At 48.1% G+C, this 25,885-nt stretch overlaps 2 protein-coding genes across 3 annotated transcripts; both read right to left on the bottom strand.

The window, feature by feature from the left end:
• Positions 1 to 375: 375 nt before the first annotated feature.
• Positions 376 to 6,278, bottom strand: FCRLB (Fc receptor like B). Its single transcript, XM_055403651.2, has 6 exons — positions 6,248 to 6,278; positions 5,946 to 5,966; positions 5,348 to 5,602; positions 2,739 to 3,005; positions 1,828 to 2,118; positions 376 to 1,264 (listed from the first exon to the last, which is right to left on the bottom strand). Exons 1-6 carry the CDS (start codon positions 6,276 to 6,278, stop codon positions 879 to 881), a joined length of 1,251 nt encoding a protein of 416 aa, XP_055259626.1. The 3' UTR covers positions 376 to 878.
• Positions 6,279 to 18,181: 11,903 nt separating this feature from the next.
• Positions 18,182 to 24,731, bottom strand: FCRLA (Fc receptor like A). Of its 2 annotated transcripts, none has more exons than XM_088835975.1 (5): positions 24,605 to 24,707; positions 20,875 to 21,069; positions 20,290 to 20,556; positions 19,531 to 19,815; positions 18,182 to 18,547 (listed from the first exon to the last, which is right to left on the bottom strand). In XM_088835975.1, the coding sequence occupies exons 1-5, from the start codon at positions 24,660 to 24,662 to the stop codon at positions 18,246 to 18,248; spliced, it is 1,107 nt and encodes a 368-aa protein (XP_088692101.1). In that variant the 5' UTR covers positions 24,663 to 24,707; the 3' UTR covers positions 18,182 to 18,245. The 2 variants fall into 2 exon arrangements, with proteins under 2 accessions (XP_088692101.1, XP_088692102.1); XM_088835976.1 differs by having other exon boundaries at positions 18,183 to 18,547; positions 20,875 to 21,027; positions 24,605 to 24,731.
• Between the last annotated feature and the right edge of the window lie 1,154 nt (positions 24,732 to 25,885).

Genomic DNA, 25,885 nt, shown 5'->3' with positions numbered 1-25,885 from the left:
AGCTCTGCTGAGATCTCATAGTTTCAGTAGGCAGATGAGGAACTTATAAAGATTGAACTGTGTGTTAGTGTTGGAATGGCTCTTACAGAAGTAAGAAACTGACAAAAACTAGAATTCAGCAATACTGAGAATTTGTCTTACACTTTCTTCAAAGAGATTTCTCGATGCAGTCATTTAGGCTAAAATGAGCGGGGCCTGCCTGCTCCCACCAGAGCCCATCAGAGTCTGTCTAGCTAGCTAGTGTGGGAGGTGCAGCCGGGTGGTTCTAAGTGTACACTCATCCCTAACCTGGAATGGGAGACCCACACAAGTCCCTTTCTGTCTCTAAAACTATAACACAGGACTTTGAAGGTATAAACTCAACAGAAACAGAACTGAAAGCCTTTAAATTTTAATATTAAATTGATGATGAATAATTACAACGCGACCCTTAAATGTGCCAAAGAGCTTAGCACCAAAATAACCTTCAGTTCAGTTCAGTTGCTCAGTCGTGTCCGACTCTTTGCAACCCCATGAATCACAGCACGCCAGGCCTTAAGTACCAAAAAACTGCCTGTGCTCAAATATGCGTTGTGTGGGTTTACATGAAAAGCTAAGGATGACTAAATTCACTGCCAAAAGTTAACCTCAAAGCAGTAAACAGCAGATTTCTACTTCCCTACTGAAATCTGTGAGAAGAAGGAATAGATGAGAGGGAAGGCCTTGTGGTAACAAACTGCTCAGATGTGCCGGGTGAGATCGAGATGTCAGCTACCACACTTCATAAACCACAGCAAGACAGGGATGAAACAGGTGGCTTAGGAAGGTCTCCACGTGACGGGCGCAGGGGAGACCAGAGGTGGATGTGCCTGAAGCGGGGACTGTAGCCACCCCCTCCCTCAGCTCTCCACAGTAGCGGTCTCAGGAGTTCCCGGACTCACAGCCGAGTGGGAAGTGGGGGTCTCGACTGTGTGCCCTGGGAAGGCCTGTGTCTCTAATTCCAGGAGCACCCGGCTGAGCAGGCCTTGGAGCAGCTGCATTTCTCGGAGCAGAAGGGCCACGTCGGGTTTTAGGGCTCCAGCGGTTTGTTGGAAGGGTGTCGGAGGCGCACAGGCCGGTGGCCCAGCGGTGGGGGCTCCGCCCGCGGGGAACGGCGGCCCCGCTGCGGTGACATTCGGGACGGAGGGGACCGACGGGACCCATCTGGACACCGGGGGCTTTCTGAAGGAAAGAGGCTGGTTACCGGGGACCGGGGCCGTGGTGGACGCCAAGCCCAGGGGAGAACCTGCGAACACAACACACGGAGAACCGCTCGGCTGAAACCGTTCCCCACGGGCTGGGGGCGGGGGGAGAAGGGGGCGAAGGACGGAAGGACGGGCCAGCCGGGGAGAGCAGTGAAGACGGCGAGGAGTATGGAAACGAGCGGGAGGCGGGGGCTGCGGTGGAGCGGGAGGGCGGGGCGGGGCGGGGCAGGGGAGGGCGGGGCGGGGCAGGGGAGGGGGCGGGGAGTGAGGGCGCTTCCGGGAGGCTTGGGCGGGGACGGGGCCGGCGGTGGAGCGGGAGGGCGGGGCAGGGGAGGGGGCGGGGAGTGAGGGCGCTTCCGGGAGGCCTGGGCGGAGGCGGGGCCGGCGGGGGAGCGGGAGGGCGGGGCAGGGGAGGGGGCGGGGAGTGAGGGCGCTTCCGGGAGGCCTGGGCGGGGGCGGGGCCGGCGGGGGAGCGGGAGGGCAGGGCGGGGCAGGGGAGGGGCGGGGAGTGAGGGCGCTTCCTGGAGGCCTGGGCGGGGGCGGGGCGGAGGCGGGGCGGCCGGGGCTGCCCGCCGGGGGCGCTTCCGGAAGAGAGGTCACTCACCGCGGCCCGGGAGTTGCAGCCAGGGGCTGCGTTTCCGGACGCTGCGGCTGGCTGTGGCCGCCTCGCACCAGTACGACTCCAGCTCCTCGGCCTCTGGCTCGGGGACCGTGTACTCCGCATCCCAGTCGTAGCGGCGCACGGGGCGACTGTACTTGTAGAAGGCGAACTGCAGCGGCGTGTCGCGCTTCTGCGGGTGCAGGCGCGTCTCGCAGCGCAAGACCACTCCTCCGAAGGCCGTGCCGCGAGCCTCCACCCGGCCCATCACCCTCAATACGGGCGCCTGGAACAGCTCTGCGGAAGCGGGGGCCCAGTGGCCAAGGGTGCCCTTTAGGCCGGCGCAAGGGTCCCAGGGAACCGGGCCCAGCTTTGCAGTCCCACGATCCCTCTCCCGCTCCGGTTTCCCACGAGGGCCTCTAACCCACCAGGGAGAAGGTTGTGTGTACACGTGAAGGGAGGAAAGTCTTTTGAAACATGGGAGACGAGTCCACGAGGGAGGGGGAAGCTTGAATGGAGGCGGCACCAGGTCAGACGCCTCGAGTCACTTCCCGACTGACATCCAGCTCGGGTGCTCCAGCCTAGAAGGGCACTCAGGACGCCTGGAAGCAGTTCCCTCGCCCCAGTCCCACCGTAATTACATTTACTGACACTGTCATTCTGGCTGGAGCTGCGGAGAGAGCTGCCCCCTACATGGGTCCCTACCCAAAGAAAGAAGCCGGGACCCCTGCCCCTACCCAGGCTTACAGATCAAGTGCGACTTCACACAAAGAAGAAGAGGAGGACGTGCTCGTGGTCCCGCAGAGAAACCCCCCAACTTGCTAGCTACTATAGCCCCCGCCCCTTCCTTTCCCCACCGGGTTTCTGTCCCAGAATTTCCCAGGGCTTGTCTCCCTCCCCGGCCCCGTCTCCCCCACCTTGCACGGTCACGGCCACCTTGGCGGAGAACATGGGCGCGCTTTCCACGGGAATGCGCATGGTGCCAGAGCACTGGTAGCGCCCGCTGTCGCTGGCGCGGGCCTGCGGTACCGTGTAGTTGGCGCTGGAGTGGAAGTAGCGCACGGGTTGGCCGTCGTGGTAGTAGTGAAGTTTGTAGACGATCTTGTCGTACCAACCGCGACAGCGCATGACCAGCGGCTCGCCCTCGAACACCGCAGCATAGGGCACTTGCAGGATCAGCCAGTCTACGACAGTCAGCACAAATTTTCTCTGATTCCAAGAGAAAGTCCAGCCCTTGAGGTGACCCATTCTTCTCCACCTCCCTGCTCCCTTCTTCCTTCCCCTTTTCCCCCACCAATTCCCTTCTCCCTTACTGGACACCCCAGGAGCCTCAGATGGCGAGGGGGAAGGGGAAGGCCAGCCTTATGTATTGATGCCTGAGACTTGGTTCCAGCCTCAAACACTCGTGTCCGTCAGAATCCAGTTTAAGCGCCTTAAGATGGCATCAGGGCCTTCCTGACCTGGCCCCTGCTTACCTTTTCAGCACCGTCTCAGGATTCTCCCCTGCCCCGTGTCTCCTTTTCCTTTTCCACCTTACAATGCAGGCTAAGTCCATCCATACCGTACTGCTGGGAGAACTGGCACTGCTCTAAGCCCAGAGTCTCAGTGCTTGCCAAGAAGACCTCTTCACCTACTTTAGTTGAGGCCTACTTATTCTGCAGGTCTGAACTTAGATCTTACCTCCTCGAGAAAACATACCTGTGGGCCTCCCACCCCCGAGGACAGCCTTAGGCACCTTCTTCAGTACCCTTCGAAGAAGGCAATGGCAACCCACTCCAGTACTCTTGCTTGGAAAATCCCATGGATGGAGGAGCCTGGCAGGCTACAGTCCATGGGATCGCGAAGAGTCCAACAGGACTGAGCGACTTCACTTTCACGCATTGGAGAAGGAAATGCAACCAACTCCATTGTTCTTGCGTGGAGAATCCCAGGGACGGGACGGGAGAGCCTGGTGGGCTGCCGTCTATGGGGTCGCACAGAGTCGGACACGGCTGAAGCGACTTAACAGCAGTAGCAGCAGTACCCTTGTTTACCTGATCATCATAATAGCTAACACAGTTTAGTTTAATAGTTTACACAGCCCTGCTGCTGCTGCTACTAAGTCGCTTCAGTCGTGTCCGACTCTGTGCGACCCCATAGACGGTAGCCCACCAAGCTCCCCCGTCCCTGGGATTCTCCAGGCAAGAACACTGGAGTGGGTTGCCATTACACAGCCCTAGTGTCTGCTAAATGCCACTTTAGGTGTTTTACATGGAGAAAAATTTCTGCAAGTAATAGCCACAATCTCTACGGTACTCTCGGTTCTGCGAGCAATAACTATTGTCTATCATATTCACTATCTTATCTGTGCTTGCTATCAGTTTCCAAACAAGAAACTGTGGAGTGTGGATGAGAGTTGGACCATAAAGAAGGCTGAGCACCGAAGAATTGATGCTTTCGAATTGTGTTGGAGAAGACTCTTGAGAGTCCCTAGGACTGCAAGGAGATCAAACCAGTCAATCCTACAAGAAATCAATCCTGAATATTCATTGGAAGGACTGCTGCTGAAGTTGAAGCTCCAATACTTTGGCCACCTAATTCGAAGAGCTGTCTCTTTGGAAAATACCTTGATGCTTGGAAAGATTAAGGGCAAAAGGAGAAGTGGGAGGCAGAGGATGAGATGGTTAGATAGCACTACTGACTCAATGGACATGAGTTTGAGCAAACTCTGGGAGATAGCGAACGACAGGGAAGCCTGGTGTGCTGCAGTTCCATGGGGTTGCAGTAGTCCGACATGACTTAGAGACTGAGCAACAAATGGGGATGAATTGTAAATGCTAATCTGAACATTGAGTGATAACTTTTTAAATTCTGAATACAAAATATAGCCTTCCAGGCTAAAATGACAAAATATTCCTTACAAAGTAGGCAGTCCTGTGCACTAATGAACAAATTACTGTTACTTCTCTTATTCTGTTTAGAAACTCTTTATGTCTTCCCAGGAAATTAGTTTCTTAATTGACTTGTGTGTGTGTGATAAAATTTGGAAGAAGTGCTTTGTTCATCTGCTTTTTTCTTTGGGAATCTCTCATAATTCATTTTTAATCTTCACAATAACTGAACAGGTGGATACAGTTATTGTCCCTATTTTACTAATGGGAGGCACAAAAAAGCATCACTCTGTTCAAGCAAGAGTAATTCCCCAGTTGCAGGCAGCCTGTCCAGGGAACCTCACTTTTCCTGCTTTGCTCTGCCCTTTCCCTTCCTGCCCAACCCTCTTCCTCAAAAATATTCAGTATCCTTAGAATCTCTTGTCTTCTGAGCTAGTAAATGAACAGAAATGTTTATTTACTGTCCACTGTGGCAGGATGATAAAGGGACCTTTAAGGCTATGCAAGCCTTACTGCAGCTCTCACATAGTGCCAGGCAGACTCAATATAACCCCTCTCTTCCTACCCCAGTGAGAGTGGTCCAGTGTCCTCTCCCACAGGAGGGGCAGCCTTGCCAGAGGACATGTGTGCTGCCCCTCCAATGTTCAAACACTCACCATTAGATACAGAGAGGTGGATGGGGTCACTGACAGGTGCTCCACGCGTCTGGCATCTATACACCCCTGGTGTGTGCACCTCGATGCTCTTCTTATAAGAAGGCAGGAGTAGGTGGCCCAAATACCAGAGAGTGCTAATGGGTCGAATCTCCAGGAGCAGCGGGTGGTACCCATCACACCGCAAGGTTACCTTTTCCCCCTTGAAGATTGTGGTCCAGGGTGGGTGCAGAGACAATATGGGCTTCTCCAGAGTAGCTGGGGGAGAGGGTATGGGAGGCAGCAATGTGAAAACAAGAATAAAGGTGAGGTGGCCAAGGATGTGATCTGAGGTTGGAAAATATCAGAAAATGCCAGTTTCCAGGACCCAGGTTACTAGTCTGCCCCCGGGAAAGGAGAGAGAACGCTGGGCTATCAGCTAGTCCCTCGGTGAGCACCCAGGCCTAAGTGCCAGGCCTGCTGGCAAACTCAGGGATTGAGAAGCCGTGAGATGAGACACTGCCCTGGAGCAGCTCAGAAGTGGGGAGTACCCAGGCAGGCCACTTAGGATGGTTGGAGTAGAAGTCACAGAAAATTGGGATGAGGGATGTGTGAGACTCACCAGCTTGCCCACCGCTTGGAACTACAAAATAAGAAAGAAAGAAAGAAAAAGGAGAATGTCGGAGATGAAAGGAAAGAAAGGGGGCTGTCTTGACCATAGGGAAGATTCAACAAATCCCAAGACGTGTTTTTCTTCTGCCTTTAGTTCCCTCAACTCTGAGAAAGCCCCTTTCCTCTTTTCCTCTCCAAAAATAGATAACAAATTGAAGATTGACTGTCCCCCCAACACACAGATACACCCTGACCCCCACCCTTCCCCATACCTGAAGCTCTTAGGCCAATGTTGCCTCACTGAGGACTCACCCAGGAGCAGAAGGACCGTGAGCTCCCACATGGTGGATCTGCCAGCAGCAGCCGCAGAGCAGCGGAGATGCGCTGACACCGGACGGGAGAAGAAACAGAGACAGGTGACCAGCACTGACCACTGAGTCCCGGGAGACATCGCCGCTTCTCCCAGTCATCCCTAACTTCTGAACACGGTGGGCTGGAGGGAGCAGGAGACAGGCTGGATATGTGTCAACTCTCAGATGTTCCAAGTACCAGACACTGTCCCACCTACTACTCCTAAACCACCTCACATCTCAGGCCAGCCCCAACTCCTGTAGAGAAGGCCTTTGTTCCCTTTGCAGCCCAAGAAAGCCACATAGAACCCCAGGCTCCAGCAGGTGACCCTGCCACCTTCAGGCTCCCAGCAACATCCCACTCCCGTCCCACTCCCTTCCTATCCAGGAAGGTCTCATAAGCCTCAAATGAGAAAGACATCTTCATGTCCTCAAGATCCACACAGGACAGGGACTTCCCTGGTAGTCCAGTGGCTAAAACTCCGTACTCCCAAAGCAGGTGGCCTGGATTCGATCCTTGGTTGGGGAATTAGATCCAGCCTACTGCAACCTAAGTGGCTTAGATGGTAAAGAATCTGCCTGCAATGTGGGAGACCTGGGTTCGATCCCTGGATTGGGAAGATCCCCTGGAGAAGGAAATGGCTGCCCACTCCAATATTCTTGCCTGGAGAATTCCATGGGGTCACAAGGAGTTGGACATGACTGAGCAACTAACGCTTTCACTTCACTTTGCTGCAACAAAAGATCACTTGTGCCCTAATGAAGACCCAGTGCAGCCAAATAAATAAATAAAAATATTTTAAAAAATAGATCCACCCTGGATGATTCTGCATTGGTGTGAAGTGAGATTGACATTGGGTTCTGTATACCTGGAAGTCACGTCCTTCCCTGGGTGAACAGACAGAAGAGTATGATTCATCAACCACCTTCTGTGTCACTGTCTTACAGCATCACAGTCAAGAGGAGAAATGTTTATGTGTTTCCTCTTTCTATCTCCTTTCCTGGAACCTTAAACTTCAGAAATTAGAAAACTCTTCTTTCCCAATGATCTCCTCCATAACATCTCCACTCACTTGGCTTTCCTTCCTTCTCTCTGTCCCCAGCCATGCCCCAGTTCTAATAATCCTTACCTGTGTTAGAGAAGTCCCTGCATCAGCCCCTCGGAAGCTTCTCAGATCTTCCCTCTTGCCTCTACTTCTTGTGCTTTTCAAGCTGTGTGATCATACCCTGAGCAATGGGGAACCTGAATTCTCCTGTAAATACTTAATGAATTTTCCAACCTGATAGTATGTCTCCTTGGACCGTGTTCGGTCCTCATCTGTGGCTGTTTAATACTGGGGTACCTCCTTCCTTTGGAACTCTGGCAGGAAGGAGATAGATGATCAAACCCTGTCAATTCTCTTTAAGATGTTCTCTTCCCCCCTTCCTTGCTGATGCCCAAAGTTTCACTCTGAGAATTTCCTCGTAGTTTCTCTTAATGTGCTAGCCTTTGTTAAAAATGCAGATGCCCCTTAGGGAAAAGCTATTGATCCTTTAAATTAAGCTGGTCACTTCAGATCCTGTTTTGAGAGCACGTTTTAATAGAAGAGAGAGAGAGTTGTATGGGTCTGAAAACCAGGGAGGTAATTGATAAGGTGTCCAGGAGTGGGGGAAGGAGAGAACTGGTTACCAGGAACAGAGACTGTAAACTGCCTGCTTTAGGAGGGCCCAGGCTAGGCAGTGTTCCCAGCTTCTCCTGACATGTCTGATGCCTTATCCGGGGCCAACGTGAGCCTCCCCACATCATCCACAATCTCCTTCAAGGTCTGACCTCTGTACTGCACCCCTCAGCTGTTCCCTTAGTCTACCCAAGTTGACTCTATTTTCTCTTCCTATCACTCAGAATACAGATTTCAGCCTCTTCTCCCAGATTCCAGAAAAAACTTGATTACACTCAAAATTCATGAGGTGTACAATCTTCCCTGAAAATCTCTAGAATCACCCATAGGGTTAGTATCATACAGCGCTCAAATTTTGGCTTGAAGAATCTCCCACCCAGCATTTCTTCATTCCAGGCTTTCTTCTGCACTTTCCCAAATTGGATCTTCTTCTCCAGCCAGGACTTTTTCCTGAAGAATCTCTAGTTATTCACACCTTTACTATGCAGAGAAACTTAGCGATGATCATTTATTACCTGAGCAATTCTGTGAAGCCTATCACAACATCACTTCTGGACAAGATATACTGTTATCTGCTAAGAATTCTGAGAAATAAGACGCTTTCAGTGATGACAGTGGGATGCTGCTGCTGTTACAATCGATGAGGACACAGCTTACTTTCAGTGGGTGCTGCAGCCCTGAGCTGTAGCAGGCACAACAGCGTGTGCCTCACAGATATTACTTTATTTATTTATTAAAAATATTTATTTGTTTGGCTGTGCCAAGTCTTAGCTGCAGCACGTGGGATCTAGTTCCCTGACCAGGGATCGAACCAGGCCCCTTGCACTGGGAACTCGGAGTCTTAGCCGTGGACCATCACGGAAGACCATATTACTTTAATTCCTGCAAGGGCACTTTAAGGCAGAGTTATTATCTCCATTTTACATATGTTTCCTGTGGGGCTAGAACTGGAATTTGAATAGAAATCTGTCTCAACTCTAAAATCTGTTTTCTCATGCTCATGGCAGACTGTCATCATTAGTCTTTTCAAGTCTCCTCTCTCATCTTATTTTTATCTTTATTCACACTGGGGCTTCCCTGGTAGCTCAGATGGTAAAGAATCTACCTGCAATGCAGGAGACCCGGGTTTGATCCCTCAAAGCAAGTGGCTACACACTCCGGTTGTTGTTTAGTCTCTAAGTCATGTCCAACTGTTTGTGACCCCAAGAACTGCAGCACGCCAGACTTCCCTGCCCTTCACTATCTCCTGGAGTTTGCTCAAACTCATGTCCATTGAGTCAGTGATGTTATCTAACTGTCTCATCCTCTGCCACCCACTTCTTCTCTTGCCCTCAATCTTTCCCAGACTCAGGGTCTTTTCCGATGAGTCAGCTCTTTGAATTAGGTGGCCAAAGTATTGGGGCCTCAGCTTCAGCATCAGTCCTACCAATGAATATTCACGGTTGATTTCCTTTAGGATTGACTTGTTTGATCTCCTTGCTGTCCAGGGATTCTCAAGAATCCTCCAGGACCACAATTCGAGAGTGTTAGTTCTTCGGTAATCCCCTGGAGAACGGAATGGCTGCACACTGCAGTATTCTTGCCTGGAGAATTCCATGACTAGAGGAGCCTGGCAGGCTACAGTCCATGGGGTCACAAAGAATTGGAGACAACCGAGTGACTTCATTTTTCACTTTTCATTCATGCTTCTGTTCTCCTCTGCTCGACAGAACACCCACTGTGCAAACTTTACTTTCTAATCCTTCATACATATATATATTTACATTTGAGAAATGTTTAGTATTATTAATTTACACATATGCTATTGTGTTTTAGATATTTCTCTTTCAGAATAAAAGCCAGAGTTAAGAGGAATTTGCCCCCGCCTCCTTTTTTCCTGCCTCAGTGATTGTGCCGAGACATCTCACCCCATCTTCTCTGGCCCTTAAACTGGAATTTACGTCATCAATTCCCCTGGTTCTCAGGCCTTTGGATTCAGGCTCAATTTCCCTTTCCTAGGCCTCCAGTTTACAGATGGCAGATCATGGGACTTTTCAGCCTCTATAATCTCGTGAGCCGATTCCTCGCTTTTTCTTCTCTCCCTGAGCCTCTGAAAACCACCATTCTACTCTTTGCATCTATGACTTTGGCTCTATCAGATTCCACACAAAAATGCACGCACGCTTGCTAAGTCACTCAGTCATGTCCGACTCCTTGCAACGCTATGGACTGCAGCCTGCCAGGCTCCTCTGTCCGAGGGGATTCTCCAGGCAAGAATTTTGGAATGGATCGCCTTGTCCTCCTTCAGGGGATCTTCTTCACACATAAATGACATCAAGCAATATTTGTCCCTCTTGTCTGGCGTATTTCACTTAGCACAGTGTCTTCCAAGTTCATCCATATTGTGAATGGCAAGAGTTTCTTTTCTTAAGGCTGAATAATATTCCATTACATACCTTAGATACATTTTAATTATCCATTCATTTGTTGACATTTAGGTTACTTTCTTATTTTGGCTATTGTGAATAATGCTACAATGAACATGGGAATGCAGGTATCTCTTGAGATACTGATTTCCCTTTTCACTTCCGTTCCGGTCTGTCGCTCAGTCGTGTCCGACTCTTTGCGATCCCATGGACTGTAGCCTACTAGGCTTCTCCGTCTATGGGATTCTCCAGGTAAAAATACTAGAGTAGGTTACCGTTTCCTTCTCTAGGGGATCTTCCCGACCCAGGGATCGAACCCGAGTCTCCCACATTGGAGGCAGACGCTTTAACCTCTGAGCCACCAGGGAAGGGATATATATATATCCTTCCTCCTTCCCCTCCATTTGCTCCTTTCCTATTCCCTCCCTTCCTGGGCTTCCCTCTCCTCTTCCACCTGTCCTTCCTCCCTGCTCCCTGGGAGCCCCCTGTTTTGGATTAGCTGCGGACCACCGCCGGAGGCAGGGGAGGGGGCCCTGTGGACTACCCTCGCCCCTGGCCCCAGCGCCCCCGCCGAGCTCCAGAGCATCTCCCCCTTGTTGATCCTCGGGCCTTAAGGAAGCCCAGCCCTCCATCCACCAGGATCCGTGGCAAGTGGGGGGCCAGAGCAGCTGTGTCCCCAGGAGGAGGGGCAGAAGATTCCGGCCGAGCTGCTGCTGCTGCTGCTGCTGACTGTTGCCGTGGCCAGCCCCACCCGCCAGGTGCTCTCATCGCCGCGCAGGGCTGCCATCCTGGGCGACCAGATTGTGTGGGGCCACAGTGAATGTCTGACCCTGGCCCTGGCCCGGAAGCAGATCAACGGGATCATCAAAGTCCCAGCCAAGGCCCAGTTGTAGAAGTAGACATCTTTGAGCTGGAGCAGGACAGCCAGTAGAGGACCACGGACACCATGTGTCAGATCCTGCCCAAGGGGGCCGTGTCTGTCCTGGGACCCTCCTCCAGCCCCACTTCTGTCTCCACAGTGAGCCAAATCTGTGGAGAGAAGGAGATCCCCCACATCAAGGTGGGTCACCCCACCTTCAGTACCTCCACGTTGCATCTGGCAGCCTGTACCCCAATAACAAGGATACCAGCCTGGCCATCTCCCAGATTCCCAAGTTTTTCAACTACCCTTCAGCCAGACTCATCTGCGAGTGCTCATCTCAAGGCCGAGTGCCTGCTGCGATTGGAGGAACTGGTACATGGCTTCCTCATCTCCAAGGAGACTGTCCATGAGGATGCTGGACGACAGCTGGGACCCACCCCGCTGCTCAAGGAGTTCCACAATGACAAAAGTGTCCACCATCCTCATCGACACCAAAGCGTCCATCTCCCACCTCATTCTCAGTATTGCCTCAGGGCTGGGAATGACCTCAGCATTTTACAAGTACATCCTCGCCACCATGGACTCCCCCATTCTGCACCTGGACGGGGTGGTGGAGGAATCCTCCAACATCCTGGGCTTCTCCAGGTTCAACACCTCGCAGCCTTTCGATCCCGAGTTTGTGTACAGCCTCAAAGTGTCCTGGAGGGAGAACTGAGAAGCCAGCACCTACCCTGGCCCCGCGGTGAGCTCATGCCCTACCCCCAGCTCACAGACACTTCTGGGGCCCCTTCAGGCCTCAACCGATCATGCTCAGAACCCCTGGCATCCCTTTTGCTTTCTGAGTACAACTAGGAGGCCTCACGGTGTGGCCCTGATTAAGTCTGACCCGCTTCTTCCTCTCCACCAGCTCTACTCGCATGTGTCCCCTACAGGTGCCCAGCACACATGCACCCCAGAACCTTTGCATTTGCTCTTCCTGCTGCTTTGCATGCACGTCCCCAGGGAGCTAGTGATTTGATCCCATGTTGCCAAGTTACTGCTCAAATGCCACCCTCCCCATTAAAAAAAAATGGCCAACTACCCACTATTTGCAATGCTGGAGACTAGGGTTCCATCCCCGGGTCAGGAAGAACCCCTGGAGAGGAAAATGGCAACCCACTCCAGTGTTCTTGCCTGGAGAGTTCTGTGGACAGAGGAGCCTGGCAGGCTACAGTTCATGGGGTGGCAAAGAGTCAGACAGGACTTAGCTGACTAATACACACAAGTGGGATTCTTGTTCATTAGGCAGTTCTATTTTTAAATGTTGAGGAACCTCTGTAATGTTCTCCATAGTGGCTGCACCAGTTTACATTCCCACCATTGGTCACAAGGGTTCCCTTTCCTCCACAGCCTTGCAACATCTGTTAGCTTCTTTCTTTCTGATACGAGTCTTTCGGATAGGTGTGAGGTGGTATCTCACTGTGGTTTTAATTTGCATTTCCCTGATAATTAGTGACACTGAGCACCTTTTAATATACCTATTGGCCATCTATACATCTTCTTTTGAGAAATGCCTATTCAGATTCTTCATCCATTTTTTAATCAAGTTATTTGGGTTTTTGCTACTTAGTTGTTTGTGCTTTTTATACATTTTGGATATTAATCCCTTATCAGTTATAGGGTTTGCAAATATTTCCTTCCACTTCATAGGTTGCCTTTTCATTTTTTATTATTTTCATTGCTATGCAGAAGTTGTTGGGTCTTCTCACAGATGCACAAAGGAAAAAAGAAACATGTAGTATAACCAACTTAGACTCTTAAAAAGTGTCCAATTAAAAGCATTAAAATGACTGAGCTGAGGTTGAGGTCAAAATTATTTTATTATACCTAGAGAATTGATTAAGGAATCAAAAAATAAATGGATTCTTCTCTTCAGAAATGCGTAAATATTGAGATTTCTGAGGGTAATGTCAGGGTGGGCCTTAAGAGTGATCTAGTTCAGTAATTCTCAGTTTGGTCTAAGGATACCTGGGAGTTCCAATGACACTTTAAGGGATCTGAAAAGTCAAAATTATGTTTGTGTGCTGAGTCACTTCAGCCATGTCCGATTCTTTGTGACCCCATGGACTGTAGCCCACCAGGCTCCTCTGTCCATGGGATTCTCCAGGCAAGAATACGGCAGTGGGTTGCCATTTCCTCCTCCAGGGGATCGTCCCAACCCAGGAATTGAATGCACATCTCTTACATCTCCTGCCTTGTCAGGTGGGTTCTTTACCACTAGCTTCACCCCCTACTAAGAGGTTTCTTGCCTTTTTCATTAGGTTGACACTTGCACGGATGGCACAAAGCAGTGGGGGGTAAAATTGCTAGATCTGAAGCATAGTTGAAGGCAGTGGCACCAAACTGTATTTTTCACCATTATGGTATGCGCTCACAGTAAGAAAACAGAACAAAACCTTGATTAAATCATTTTAAAATTAATTTTGTTACCTTTTTTATTTTTTTTTAATTTTGTTACATTTTGAGCTCATCTTTTCAATATTTTGTGTGCTGAAATAGGAACTATGCACTTCTGTTCCGTACTGAAATACAATGACTGTCTTCAGGGAAAGTTCTTACACAACTGAGTTCTGGGTTGAACCAGCTACCCTTTTTCTTGGAATACCATTTTTAATTTAAAAAAATGACTGGAAAACTATGGAGATTCAGACTTGGGTATTTCTCAGACATTTTCTTAAAAGTGAACAAAGCGAGACTGTCACTTCAAGGAAAACATCTGACAATAATTATTGCCAATGGTGAAATTCCAGATTTCAAATGAAAATTTGAGCTTTAGAAAAACTTGTATTTCTTATCATGAGCTTGACAGCTTCCCAGTAATTAAAGACTTTTCTGTTGATACTGAATCTGATTTTTAAAATATTGTATATAATGAGATGCTATCAATATTTAAAAGATCTCTATAACTTTGTGAACAAATATTTTCAACTGCCAACACATGAATGAAAGATCTATTTAAAGTACAAAAAGGACCAATGAATCTTATTGTAGCAAAATAAGAAATGCTTGTTGAGGGCTTCCCTAGTGGTTAGTGGTTAAGAATTCATCTGCCAAGGCTGGGGACAAGGGTTCGATCCCTGGTCCAGGAAAATCCCATATGCCACAAGGCAACTAAGCCCGTGCACCACAGCCAGAGAGTAGCCCCCACTCGCCTCAACTGGAGAAAGTCCTAATGCAGCAACAAAGACCCACCGCAGGCAAAAACAGAAAGAAATGCATGTTGATATGGCTTCAGATTCCATAATGCAACTCAATGTTTAAGAAACTATCCTTGTTGAAGTTTCATGTAGCATCAAAGAAGAATATCTACAGTTATACAAAAAATCTCTTAAAATGCAACTACAAACCTGTATGAGGCCAGATTTTCTTCATAGACTTCCACTGAACTCTCTTTTGAAAGCAGAGTTCATGTTAAATTTATCTTTTTTTTTCTTATAGCACCTTGCACAGTACTTTACACATAAATACCACATTAAATGAAGGTGCTTCAGTACTGACAAAAATTGGCTGTCTTGTCTAGCCGGGAAAATGTGTGAAACATCTATAGTCATGTCTTTAAGATCAACAAAAAAAGGTTTACCAAATCCAGCAATTTTAACAGTATACCAGGGGCAGTCTTTAGCAAGTTGAGATTACTTGGGGATCGATAAAGAACTACTTCACACTGTACGTAACAAACTCGGCTCCTTATTACCTGTAAGAAAAGACAAAAGCAGGTAACATAAAGGAATCTGAAGATTATTTAGAGAAATATATATATATATATTTCTAAATTCCTACTGCAAGAAGATTTTTTAAATTAATAATTTATATTTACGTATGTAAATATGTGGTCCTCCCCAATGGTCTCCCATTAGCTGCTCAGAGGTAACTACTATCCTGACCATGGTGTTTCCATTTTTGTGCCTTTTTAAAAAGCTTTATCATATGTACGAATGAATGGCTAAACAATATATACCTTTGTATAAAGGACATCATACCATATGGTATCTTCTGGGACTTGTTTTTATTCACTGAATATTAATATTCCTGATATTCTTTTATGCTGCTGCATTATCGCTATGGTTCATTTATTCTGTTGTATAGTATTCTGTTCTGTGAAGATAGCACAACTTCTCCATTTTTTCTGTTGGACAACTGAATTGAATTCAAAGTTCCGATTTTACAAATAGTGCTATTATGAACACTATTGTACATATCTTCTGGTATACATGTATATATCCTAGTCAGTATATATACTCAGGCATGAGATTCTGGGTTATAGAATGTGCAAGTATTCAACTTTACAAGACAACAGGTGTGCTTGGTATCTAACGTTTATTTCAGAAATAACATCCGGTGCAGCTGCGTTAAGGCCTCTTTTGGTTACAGAATCCTACACTGCACAGGCCATAAACCCAATCTAGTGTAACAATTCCTCTTTGCCAGCCTTTTTCCAATTTCCCCAGGCTGGACAGACAGACAAGGACAGGTAAAAGCTCTTTTCCTCTCATTCCTTCATTTCTGTTCTTGCCTTTCTTATCCCTGATGATAGCAGTTTCTCTCCCTGAGACATCCAGCTCTTGACCTAATCTGGGTCCTCTGGGGGAGAACCTTTTGCTGATACTAGATGTCCTACTCATCCTTTAAGGTATAGCTTGATTCCCATCTTCTTCACAATGCTTCCCTTACTATGCTGACCCAATTCAGTTCAGTGATCCAAAATTCACTGAGTTTAAATATGCCTCATTAAACTAGACACCAATGAGTCAATGTGGAACAGAGAGCTCAGAAGTCCTCAAAGAGCTCACCTTTTAGTGACTAGAAATAAGACTGTAAAAAAATTAAAATGCAGTGTGATGCTAAAGATCCACATAGACACATGGATGAGGAGTACAGAAGAGAGACACTTAGCCAGCTACACCCATTTCCTCCTTATTTTTTCTCTGAGCACTTCTATTATCTGTACATGACTCCCTTATTTAGCGCAGGCTTGCAGGATGCATTTATGAATGTGGTACCACTGCTGCTGCTGCTAAGTCACTTCAGTCGTGTCCGACTCTGTGTGACCCCATAGACAGAAGCCCACCAGGCTCCCCCATCCCTGGGATTCTCCAGGCAGGAACACTGGAGTGGGTTGCCATTTCCTACCACTAGTTGAAATCAATTCCATGTAGAATGGCTATAACAGAATTTTGAAGGGACATCCAGTGTGGTCCATTGGCACTTGAGCTTCCACTTTGGTCATCCACCAGATGACACATTTCTGGTCATCATTTCTTGCAACTCCCACTCAGACACTCGTTAATCCATCCCCGCATGCTACAGTGGTATTTGTGGACTTTTACCAATTTTCATTTGCTTCTCGATCTTTCCCCTTATAGATAATAGGAATCACCATAAAACTGGCATTTTAGAGGGAGCTAGGAACCACCAGGGAGGAGGGCATGGCAACCCCCTCCAGTATTCTTGTCTGGAGAACCTCCGTGGACAGAGGAGCCTGGCGAGCTACAGTCCATGGGGTCGCAAAGAGTCAGACACGACTGAGTGACTAAGCACAACACAGGAACCACCAGGAAACTTGAGTTTTAACATTCAACGTGATTCTATTCCTTTGTTTCTTTGCGGCATTTCTGGAACAATCAAACATGCATCTTTGTAAATCACTGTGGGTCCTAACTGCACACAGAATAAATAGCAGAAAAAAACTGCCCACTGAATAACTTCACACAACATAATCTAAGATAACATGCTAGAGTCCTCACTGGCTGAGGTCATAAAATGAAGGGCTAACTCATTGACCACAGGTTTCTGTAGAGTATATCAGGCTAGCTCTTGTTGGCTGAGAATGCACAGTAGCAGTCCAAGCATAGAGAAAAGTATTATTATGGTACCACAATCAATTTATGTATATTTTTAAAGAAAAATATTTCAGAGTTGAGTTAAAACAAATAATTGCTGCTCTGGCAATGCTATTGTTGTTGTTTAGTAACTCAGTCATGTTTGACTCTTTGTGAGCCCATGGACTGTAATGCTTCAGGCTCCTCTGTCCATGGGACTTCCCAGGCAAGAATACTGGCATGGGTTACCATTTCCTTCTCCAGGGGATCTTCCTGACCCAAGGATCGAACCCAAGTCTCCTGCCTTGGCAGGCAAGTTCTTTACCACTGAACGACCTGGGAAGCCCAGCTGTGTTAGGCTTTGTCACATATTTCTGTGATCAAGCACGATAATTCAGTAGGATCCTGTGGGGAATTTGTATATGCCCTGCTTTAATTGCTTAATGGATAGGAGTATTACCATCTCTCCATCTCAAATTGTAAACCCTCTATAGACAGAAATACTGTTTTACAGGTATATTTACCATAGCATCAATTTGGACATGTAGCAGAGGCCAGAAAATACCAGCATGTAATTAATCTTTGCTGAATTAAGGCTAGCAGGAGAGAATTAAGTAGAAGAGGCAGAAGTTCATCTCAGAGTCCAACACCTATGTGAAGCTGAGGTTCCTCAACCTCAGCACTATTGCCAGTTTGGACCAGATAATCCTTTGTTGTGGAAGGCTGTTCTGTGTATTACTGGATGTTTAATAACATCCCTAGACACCAGCAGCACACCCCCCACCCCTGCCATGTGACAACCAAAAATGTCTCCAGACATTGCCAAATGTCCCCTAGGATGGAGAGAGATTGCCCTTGGTTGAGACTGCTGCATTAAATCTATCTCATTCTATCTAAATCATTCTCTTTCATTCACCAGATTCTGGTCTGGGCCACAGAAGGCAACTGTCTAGATCAAGCAGGATATGTCTTCATGTTAAGAGAGAATACACAATTATAGTTAAACTCCAGGTATAACTTGGTACAAATTTATTTATACTCACCTATCTCTGCTGCTTTAACAGAACACTGGGCAACCTGTAAAACCATTTATGCATAAGTATAGAACAGAAAGATGAAAACTAGAAAAAAAACTGGATTTATTGGGGGCAGTCAAGCAATAAGGCAGATGAATTATTTATTCATGTTTGGTAGGACCCTTTGTGGTCTCAGACTTCAGGTGGCTAGACAAGTCCCTCAGCTCCGTGACCAGGTGACCAAGGAGAACTCTCATATCCTGTATCTGCTTGAGGAGAACACCCATCTGGTGATACAGATGAGGGTCTGGGCCTTGCAGAGGGGAAAAGGAGTCTGGATCCTTAGAAGAAGGGGTGGGAAGTGGAGGCAGTGGCCCAGGGGGCTTTGCAGAAGTAGTTTCTGGAGCATCTGGTTTCTGAGGAGCTGGAGTCAAGGTAGTGGGTGCAGCAGGACTGGAGGGACCTGGATTAGGGGGCAGGAGACACAGACAAGAGTGAAGTCTGACTCTTGTCCTACCCTCATACTCCTGGTCAATCTTTCTTATTCTCTGAAAGTAGCTTTGGAGCCCAGTGGCAGCAAAAACTTGAGGACTCCAGTCCAAATTCCAATCTGAAGAAATTTGAATTTCTTCTGCTTGAAAATCTTCCACAGGGAGGCCTTATCATTAAAAGGACTATGGATATTAGCCAGTTCCTCCTCTTTTAATTGAATTCCTTACAACAGGTATGTTGTACAACAGGTAACTGGTCCTAGGTCAATCTCTTATTGTACATGCATGCATGCTAAGTCTCTTCAGTCGTGTCTGACTCTTTGCGACCCCACAGACTATGGCCCGCCAGTCTCCTCTGTCCATGGGGATTCTCCAGGCAAGAATACTGGAGTGGGTTGCCATGGATTTCTACACTAATGTACATGACATTAGTGTAATTCCTTATCCTGTGCCAGCCTTCAGTGTTTTGAGGACGCCTCTGCTGGCCCCATGAGTCACTTCCTCTTCAAGATGAGCATCTACCATCCCTTCCATTATTTTCCTTATGACATGACTTGAGCGCCCTCCCTACCCTGGATACCTCGTGTGGGTATATGTCAGACCAAAGGCAGCCTTCTTGATGGAGATTCCTAGAATTGAATATAAACTCCAGCCTACTTCATCCTCACTCTCGAAACTCTGTTCCTACAAATGCCCAGAGTTCATGAAGGGAGTGTCAAGTCTCTGGGGCAGTAGCTGTGGAGCTGGCTGAGGTCTTGGTTTGGTGAGTTGTACACCACGGTCTGGGGGAGAAGTTCCCCATCTTTGTTTTTTTCCACCACCAGGGACTCTGGCTTATTGTTCTTGCCTCCTGTGTGTCCTTTCTTAACCTGCTTACACCAAACCCTAGCTCATGGACCCAATTGTCTTATCCACTTCCTTCCTGCTTTTTCAGACACATCACACACACACTCACCCTGCACCCTGATCTCCAGCTTGGGGCTCTGTTTCCAAACTTGATTGTCCTCAGTGGCTGCTTCACACCAGTAGGACCCAGAGTGTGCCTCTGACGCAGTGGGGATCTGGAATTCTGGAGAGGGGCCCCTGCTGCGCACTGTCCTGCCGTCCTTGTAGAAGGAGAAGAGGAGGCGGGCAGCTGACCTCTGCAGGGGCAGCTTTGTCTGACAGCTCAGGGTCACTGGCTTCCCCTCGTGGGGCTCAGCTGAGGGTGTGACTCTGAGAACTGGGGCTCGAAACAATTCTGGGGGAGAGAGAGGTGAGAAAGAGGAGCTCAGCCCTCCTACATTCAGGTGAGCCCCCAGCAGGCAAAGAACCCCGGCCCCACTTTCCTTCCTCTATTTCTAGATCGGGAAGGACTTCTCTTAGAGAAGTTCCACTTGAACCTTTCCAGTTGTCTCTCTCTTCAATAGACAGGACTAAAGAAGATCTGGAGATGGGCAAATCTGACAGTAATCCAGACATCCAGTCAGTGAACACCGGGGAGCGCAGAACCGTACAAGAGAGCAGTAGGAAACATGCCGACCTTGGAGTCAAGCTGAAGGACTTGAAAAGGCAATGCTAAGATGCTGCTCCTCCTGAAGGCCAGCTTGGGCATCTGCCAGCAACCTACTGCTTAGGCCTTTGGTGATCTTGCCATCTCCAGTGAAAGACATTTTTAGTTCCTCTGCCTTTCCCCACCTGCCTCCGCCATGACGACACTGCCTCTAGTGCTTACCTTGAACTGTGAGAGCCACAGGAGATGCCGTCTCTGGGCTCCCAGGACCGGGGCTCCTGAAGACAGCACTGCAGTGGTAGTGTCCGCTGTCGGCCTTTTGCGCCACAGTGATGGAGATTTCCTTGCTAGGTCCAGGGGGGCCAAGGGCTGAGCCATCACGGTAGAACGTGACCTGGGTCAGTGGCCAGTCTTGCCAGGCCTGGCAGCGCAGAACCAGAGGGTCTCCTTCGAATATAGGCTTGGCTGGACTTTGGAGGATCAGCCAGTCTGTGGTCCAAAGCAAAAGCTGAGTGTGACCTACTGCCTTCCTTGGGAGCTCCCTCCATGCTGCCCACAATAGATCCCTCTAGTTTTCTCTGAGGGGCCAGGCCACCTGCCCTCTGGTTGGGAGTGTGGGACAGCTTCTCCAGGGTCTAGCACAGAGGGTACCCTGGCTTCTTGGGCTAAAGATGGAGCAGACAGTATCTTTTCCCGTGGCCAGTTTCCTGGGGATAGCTTCCTGAGTGGGCTGTGGGGCTGAAAGGAGAGCTTTGGGAAATAGGAGGGAGAGCTGCCCGCCCCGGTCAGTGCTTTCTAGGACCTCACCGTAGGACACAGTCAGGTGGACGGGTTCACTGAACGTGTAGCCCTTGACCTGGAAGCTGACTTCCTCTGGGTCCGTCAAGTCATCCTCAGGGTGGCACGTGCTCTCCTGGGTGCTGGCTGGTCCTTTGCACTGGAGCGCCTCAAAACTGGCAGCTGCGGAGAGCATGGTTGGAGAACCAGAAAATGATGCTGCGGCTTGGAGAAAGAGGACAGGAAATGGCTCTCCACAGCGGCTCCTCCCTCTCCTTGGGGAATCATGCATTTTGAAATAGAGTAAGAAGACATCGAAACCTTTTTTTTCCCCCAAGAGACGCATGTGGCTGTCTCAGAGGGATACGTTTGACTTGATTCGCTGGCTCCTGGGTGCACTGAGTGAGTGGACTGCACTCACTGTGAGTTTGAGGAAGGGGTGCCGAGAGAATGGTGAACTCACCAGTGCGACATCCAGCTGCAGGTGCAGGAAACCAGACGCCAAAGACAAGGAGGACCCCAGAGCAGACAGACACGGGACAAGAGGGAAAGGAGACCAGATTCTAACGTTTGCTGGGTGTTTCCATGTGCCAGACATTGCCAGGCACGTCACACTTCATCACACAAATCTCACAAGATTTCTAGGCATGTGATTTCACCCCCACTTTATAAACCTTACTAACAAATGAACAGATTTTGAGAAGTCAATTCATTTACCCCCAATTCTAAAGGAGAGTAAGGAGTACAGCAAGCACGTCAGCTACAAAGTCAGTATTCTTTTTCCTTCGCTGTCCAGACACAGTCTACTTCAGGCCTCAGACCTTCCCTGGGGGCTCTCTTCCATATCTTCATTTTCCCAAATTCACTTTGCTCTTCGTCCTTGAATATGTCATCTACCAACTAGCTTTTAGTAGCTCCTTCCTGGCTCCTCCCTTCAGATCTTCCTTTTTCAGGCCCCTTTCCCTCAATGTCCTCTGTCCCTTGAACTTTCCCTGGCAACGGTAGAGTCCATCCTCTGTCTTTCCCTCTACCCTGACCCTCTACTCCGAGTCTGTCCTGGTAGCTATGACACAATTCTTTCTTTGCTTGGGGGTTGAAGCTTGGTGTTACAGCTTTTTCACCCCATTTCCTCAAGCTGCCTCTTAGTCCCATGGCTGACCCAGGCTGGGTAAACATCTCTCACGTCCACGACTGCTTCCTGACCCTCTTAGCGCTTCTGTCCCTCTTCTGGGCCCATGGCCGTTCACATGTGTGCTTCACTGTGTCCTTTCCTGTCCCACTTGCTTTTGTTCCCTTTCACTTCCAAAGTCCCGATGCGCCTCTTTGGCCTTGTCACTTCTCTTGAAAAGGCCCCTCTCTGCCTCCTAACTCTCATTGCGTCAGCAGCAGGGGCTTCCTTTAGATCCTCTCTCAGCCCTCTTCATCACCCTGCTGCCTTCTTTTCAGTTCCTCCACTTTCACTCAGCTGGACTCAGCCTCTTCCCTTTCTGTAAAATAAAATGTTGTTAGGCCACCAGGCACTTTGGCTCAATAAACTATGTGACGGGTATTATTATTCTCATTTTATGCATAGGAAAACCGAGTTCAGAAATATGAAAAGTGGCTTTTCCAAGTGATACAGAGCTAGTAAATAAAAGAAGAGTGGTGTGAAACCAGAGCATCTGACTCTGAGTCTGGACTTCTCACCACAACACCACTGCGGTATCATAATACAGTCACTCAGTCCTGTTTTTGTGTGTTCAATAAAACAGTTCAACAAAACTATTGTGCAGGGAAAATGTGGGTGCTGAGAATTCAAAGATAAATATGATACAATTTAAGAAATCAAACAAAAAGACATTGTCCCTGTCTACAAGTAGCTCTCAGTTCAATGGCTGGCACAGGCATATGAAGAGATTGTTTCAGATGAGGAAGAAAGTAATAAGAAAGAATTTGTACAGGCAGCCATCAAAGCAGAGAGGAGGGCTCAAGAAAGATTTCCTGGTAAAGATGCCACCTCAGCTGAGTCTTTAGGGATGCCCAGAAGTTTGTAAGTGAGAGAGGAGCAGGGAGCAATGGCGGGGGCAGGGAGACAGGGCTCATTTCAGGCAGAAGTAGCAGTATGAACAAAACTTTGGAGATAAATAAGAGTTTGGCGGGTAAATATAAGCAGGTTGGGATTTATTGCAAGGCTCAGAGGGTGAGAGAAGAGGTTGATGAAGTTGAAACAGGGCCAAGCTATTGTAGACCTTGAATGCCATGATAAGGAGCTTGGGCTGGCAGACTTGAATTTTAGAAATTACTCTGGCTTCAGAGTCAGAATTTATTTCAAGGACACAAGGCTGAGATATGAAGATTAGTTAGGAAGCTGTTGGACTAGCACAAGACAGAAATGATGAGGGCTTGTCCTAGTAGATACCGTTAGTCATGTTTCAGGAAAGAGGCTGGGTCTAGGACCAACTTAGAAGGTAGACTTTGCCAGATTTGATAATTGACCATGTACTTTCATGCACCAGAGAGGGAAATGGCAACCCACTCGAGTGTTCCTGCCTGGAGAATCCCAGGGGCAGGGGAGCCTGGTGGGCCGCCGTCTATGGGGTCACACAGGGTCGGACACAACTGAAGTTACTTAGCAGCAGCAGCAGCAGCAGAGGATGAAGGAGAGGGAGGAATCTATGTTATCTCCCAATTTTTGACCCAGATGTCTAGATGGATACCATTAACTGAGATAAAAAAAAAAAAAAATTGAGGACTTCCCTAATGGTCTAGTGGCTAGGATCCCGGGCTTTCACTGCTGTGGCCCAGGTTAAACCCCTGGTTAAGGAACTAAGATCCCTCAAGCCACACAGTGCAGTCAAAAAACCAAAAGGATGAAATTAGCAGTGGGAGGGACCAAGAGGATAGATGAGTTCAACTCTGGTCATATTGTGCTGAGACACCTTGAAACGTGCAGGTAGCTATGTCTTGTGTGAAGCTTGATGTTTGAATATGAAACTCAAAAGCATAAGTAGGGTGTACTCTGGTCATATTGTGCTGAGACACCTTGAAACGTGCAGGTAGCTATGTCTTGTGCGAAGCTTGATGTTTGAATATGAAACTCAAAAGCATAATAGGGTGTGATGCATCACTTAGAACTCAATTATACAATCGTGGTGGTAAAAGCTAAATAGACAAATAAGTTCACTAAGGAGACTATAAATTAAAAACTAAGGAGGCAAGGAGGCAACTGTAGAAAATGCCAGTCTTTCAGGGAAAGAAAAGAGAAGCCACCAAAGGGACCAAGAGAGATACATGAAGTACAAAGAGAAGCCAGGGGGATAGAAATTGCCGAGGAAGAATAAGTGATCAGCAGTCCCCAATGCCGCAGAGAAGTCCAGCAGGACAAGATTTTAAAGTGTGAGGTTTCTGATTAGCGTTTGTTGCGCTCTGGCCAAAACAGTCCAGCGGAAGCCAAACTGCAGACATTAAGAGTGAGTGACAAGTGGGGAAATAGAGAAAGCAAAAATGCAGACTACTTTCTCAAGAGATTTATCTGAGCAAAGGAAGAAAAGAGTTGAGGTTGTAACTAAAGAGGGCATCATAGTCAAGGGGACTTTGAAGATGAAAAAAATTACCATTCAGAAAGAGCCATTCAGTCCCGCACGCGAAACTTTCTTACACGAGCCATGTCCCACCTGAACTTGGCTTCTGAGCACTGAAGTTAGTCCATGCTGCTTTCTTTGGGTCTTTTCCCCAAGGTCCGACATATCTCCATTTCCACAAATTTGAAGGTTTTACTTACCCAGCAGCATCTGGGCTGCCCAGAGCAAAGCAGGAGAAAAGCAGAAGACCCCAGCCATGAGGACGGAGCTTAGCTTCGTGATGACTGTGTTTAGGTCTCCTGCAGCTTCTAATACACTGATTTTCTTCAACACGAAACCTCTCAAATTAGAAAAGAGGAAGTAAGTCTAACTGTCTGATCTCCTTGCATCTGGGGCTCATTTTCAACTTTGCAATTGACTTTCATCCTTTAGATTGACCAGGTTGGTTCCAGCACCATCAGCACCCTTAGGGGTGTGGATGACATGATCACCCTCCCAGTTGTTCGCAAATTCCCCCACAGAGCTCAGAGACCTTTCAAAGCATGTGGGAAAGCATGTTTCAAAGTCTGCTCTCCCACCGGCTTTCACAAACTGGGCAAAATCAGTGCAACAATTGTTCATGTCACTAATGAAATAACTGGGGATAGGAGGCGGGAAATTGCTTGAAGGCTACACAGAAAGCCACAGGAAGAGCAATGGTGAGAATTCAAGTGTCCTATCTTGTCCTGTTCCAAGTCTTACATGCTTCTAGTAACCAAACTGGAGCAGGACAGAAGGGAGAAGATTGGTGGTGGTTGTTCAGTCACTCAGTTGTGTCCGACTCTTTGTGACCCCACGGACTGCAGCACGATAGGCTGCCCTGTCCTTCACTATCTTCTGGAGCTTGCTGAAACTCATGTCCATTGAGTCCATGATACCATTTAACCAGCTCATCCTCTTTTGCCCCCTTCTCCTCCTGCCCTCCAACTTTCCCAGCAACAGGGTCTTTTCCAATGAGTTGGCTCTTCACATCAGGTGGCCAAGTTATTGGAGCTTCAGCTTCAGCATCAGTCCTTCTAGTGAATATTCAGGGCTGATTTCCTTTAGGGTGGACTGGTTTGATTTCCTTTCTATCCAACTGGTAATTACACCAAATTACATATGAGATTAGCCCCCTAGTATGCTCCTAACATCCAAAGCCCAGACAAATTTGTATACAAATTTTTCTAGACTCAGGCCTGAGCTCTCTTTTTCTACAGTACAACTAAGGCTATTCAGTCTCATTGGAACTCTGAGTAAAAGGCAAAGAGGGACTCCTGGGAAAGAGCAGAGGAAAAAAGAAAGTCAATTTCCAGAGGCCCCTACCTGTAAACTTAGGGCTCAGGCTCCTGGCCAACGCTCAAGCCACTGATCCTGAAGAAATTAGAGACAGAAGGCATCTGATAGCCTGAGAAACCTAAGAAGAGTCAGGAATAAGGGCAACATGAAGGCCATAGCATCTC

The sequence above is a fragment of the Moschus berezovskii genome, chromosome 4, assembly GCF_049115385.1.
Source record: "Moschus berezovskii isolate FMDL1 chromosome 4, NW_MosBer_1.0, whole genome shotgun sequence".
NCBI classification, from domain to species: Eukaryota; Metazoa; Chordata; class Mammalia; order Artiodactyla; family Moschidae; genus Moschus; species Moschus berezovskii.
This window is presented reverse-complemented; position numbering and strand designations above follow the sequence as displayed.

Coding starts and splice junctions, on each gene's coding strand:
- FCRLB (XM_055403651.2), bottom strand. CDS start 6,278: ATGTGGGAGCTCACGGTCCTTCTGCTCCTGG. Junction 3,006..5,347: donor CCACCTCTCTGTATCTAATG/GTGAGTGTTTGA, acceptor TGACTGTCGTAG/ACTGGCTGATCCTGCAAGTG. Junction 2,119..2,738: donor GGTGGCCGTGACCGTGCAAG/GTGGGGGAGACG, acceptor CCGCTTCCGCAG/AGCTGTTCCAGGCGCCCGTA.
- FCRLA (XM_088835975.1), bottom strand. CDS start 24,662: ATGGCTGGGGTCTTCTGCTTTTCTCCTGCTTTGCTCTGGGCAGCCCAG. Junction 20,557..20,874: donor CCACCTGACTGTGTCCTACG/GTGAGGTCCTAG, acceptor TTTGGACCACAG/ACTGGCTGATCCTCCAAAGT. Junction 18,548..19,530: donor GCTGGAGATCAGGGTGCAGG/GTGAGTGTGTGT, acceptor CCCCTAATCCAG/GTCCCTCCAGTCCTGCTGCA.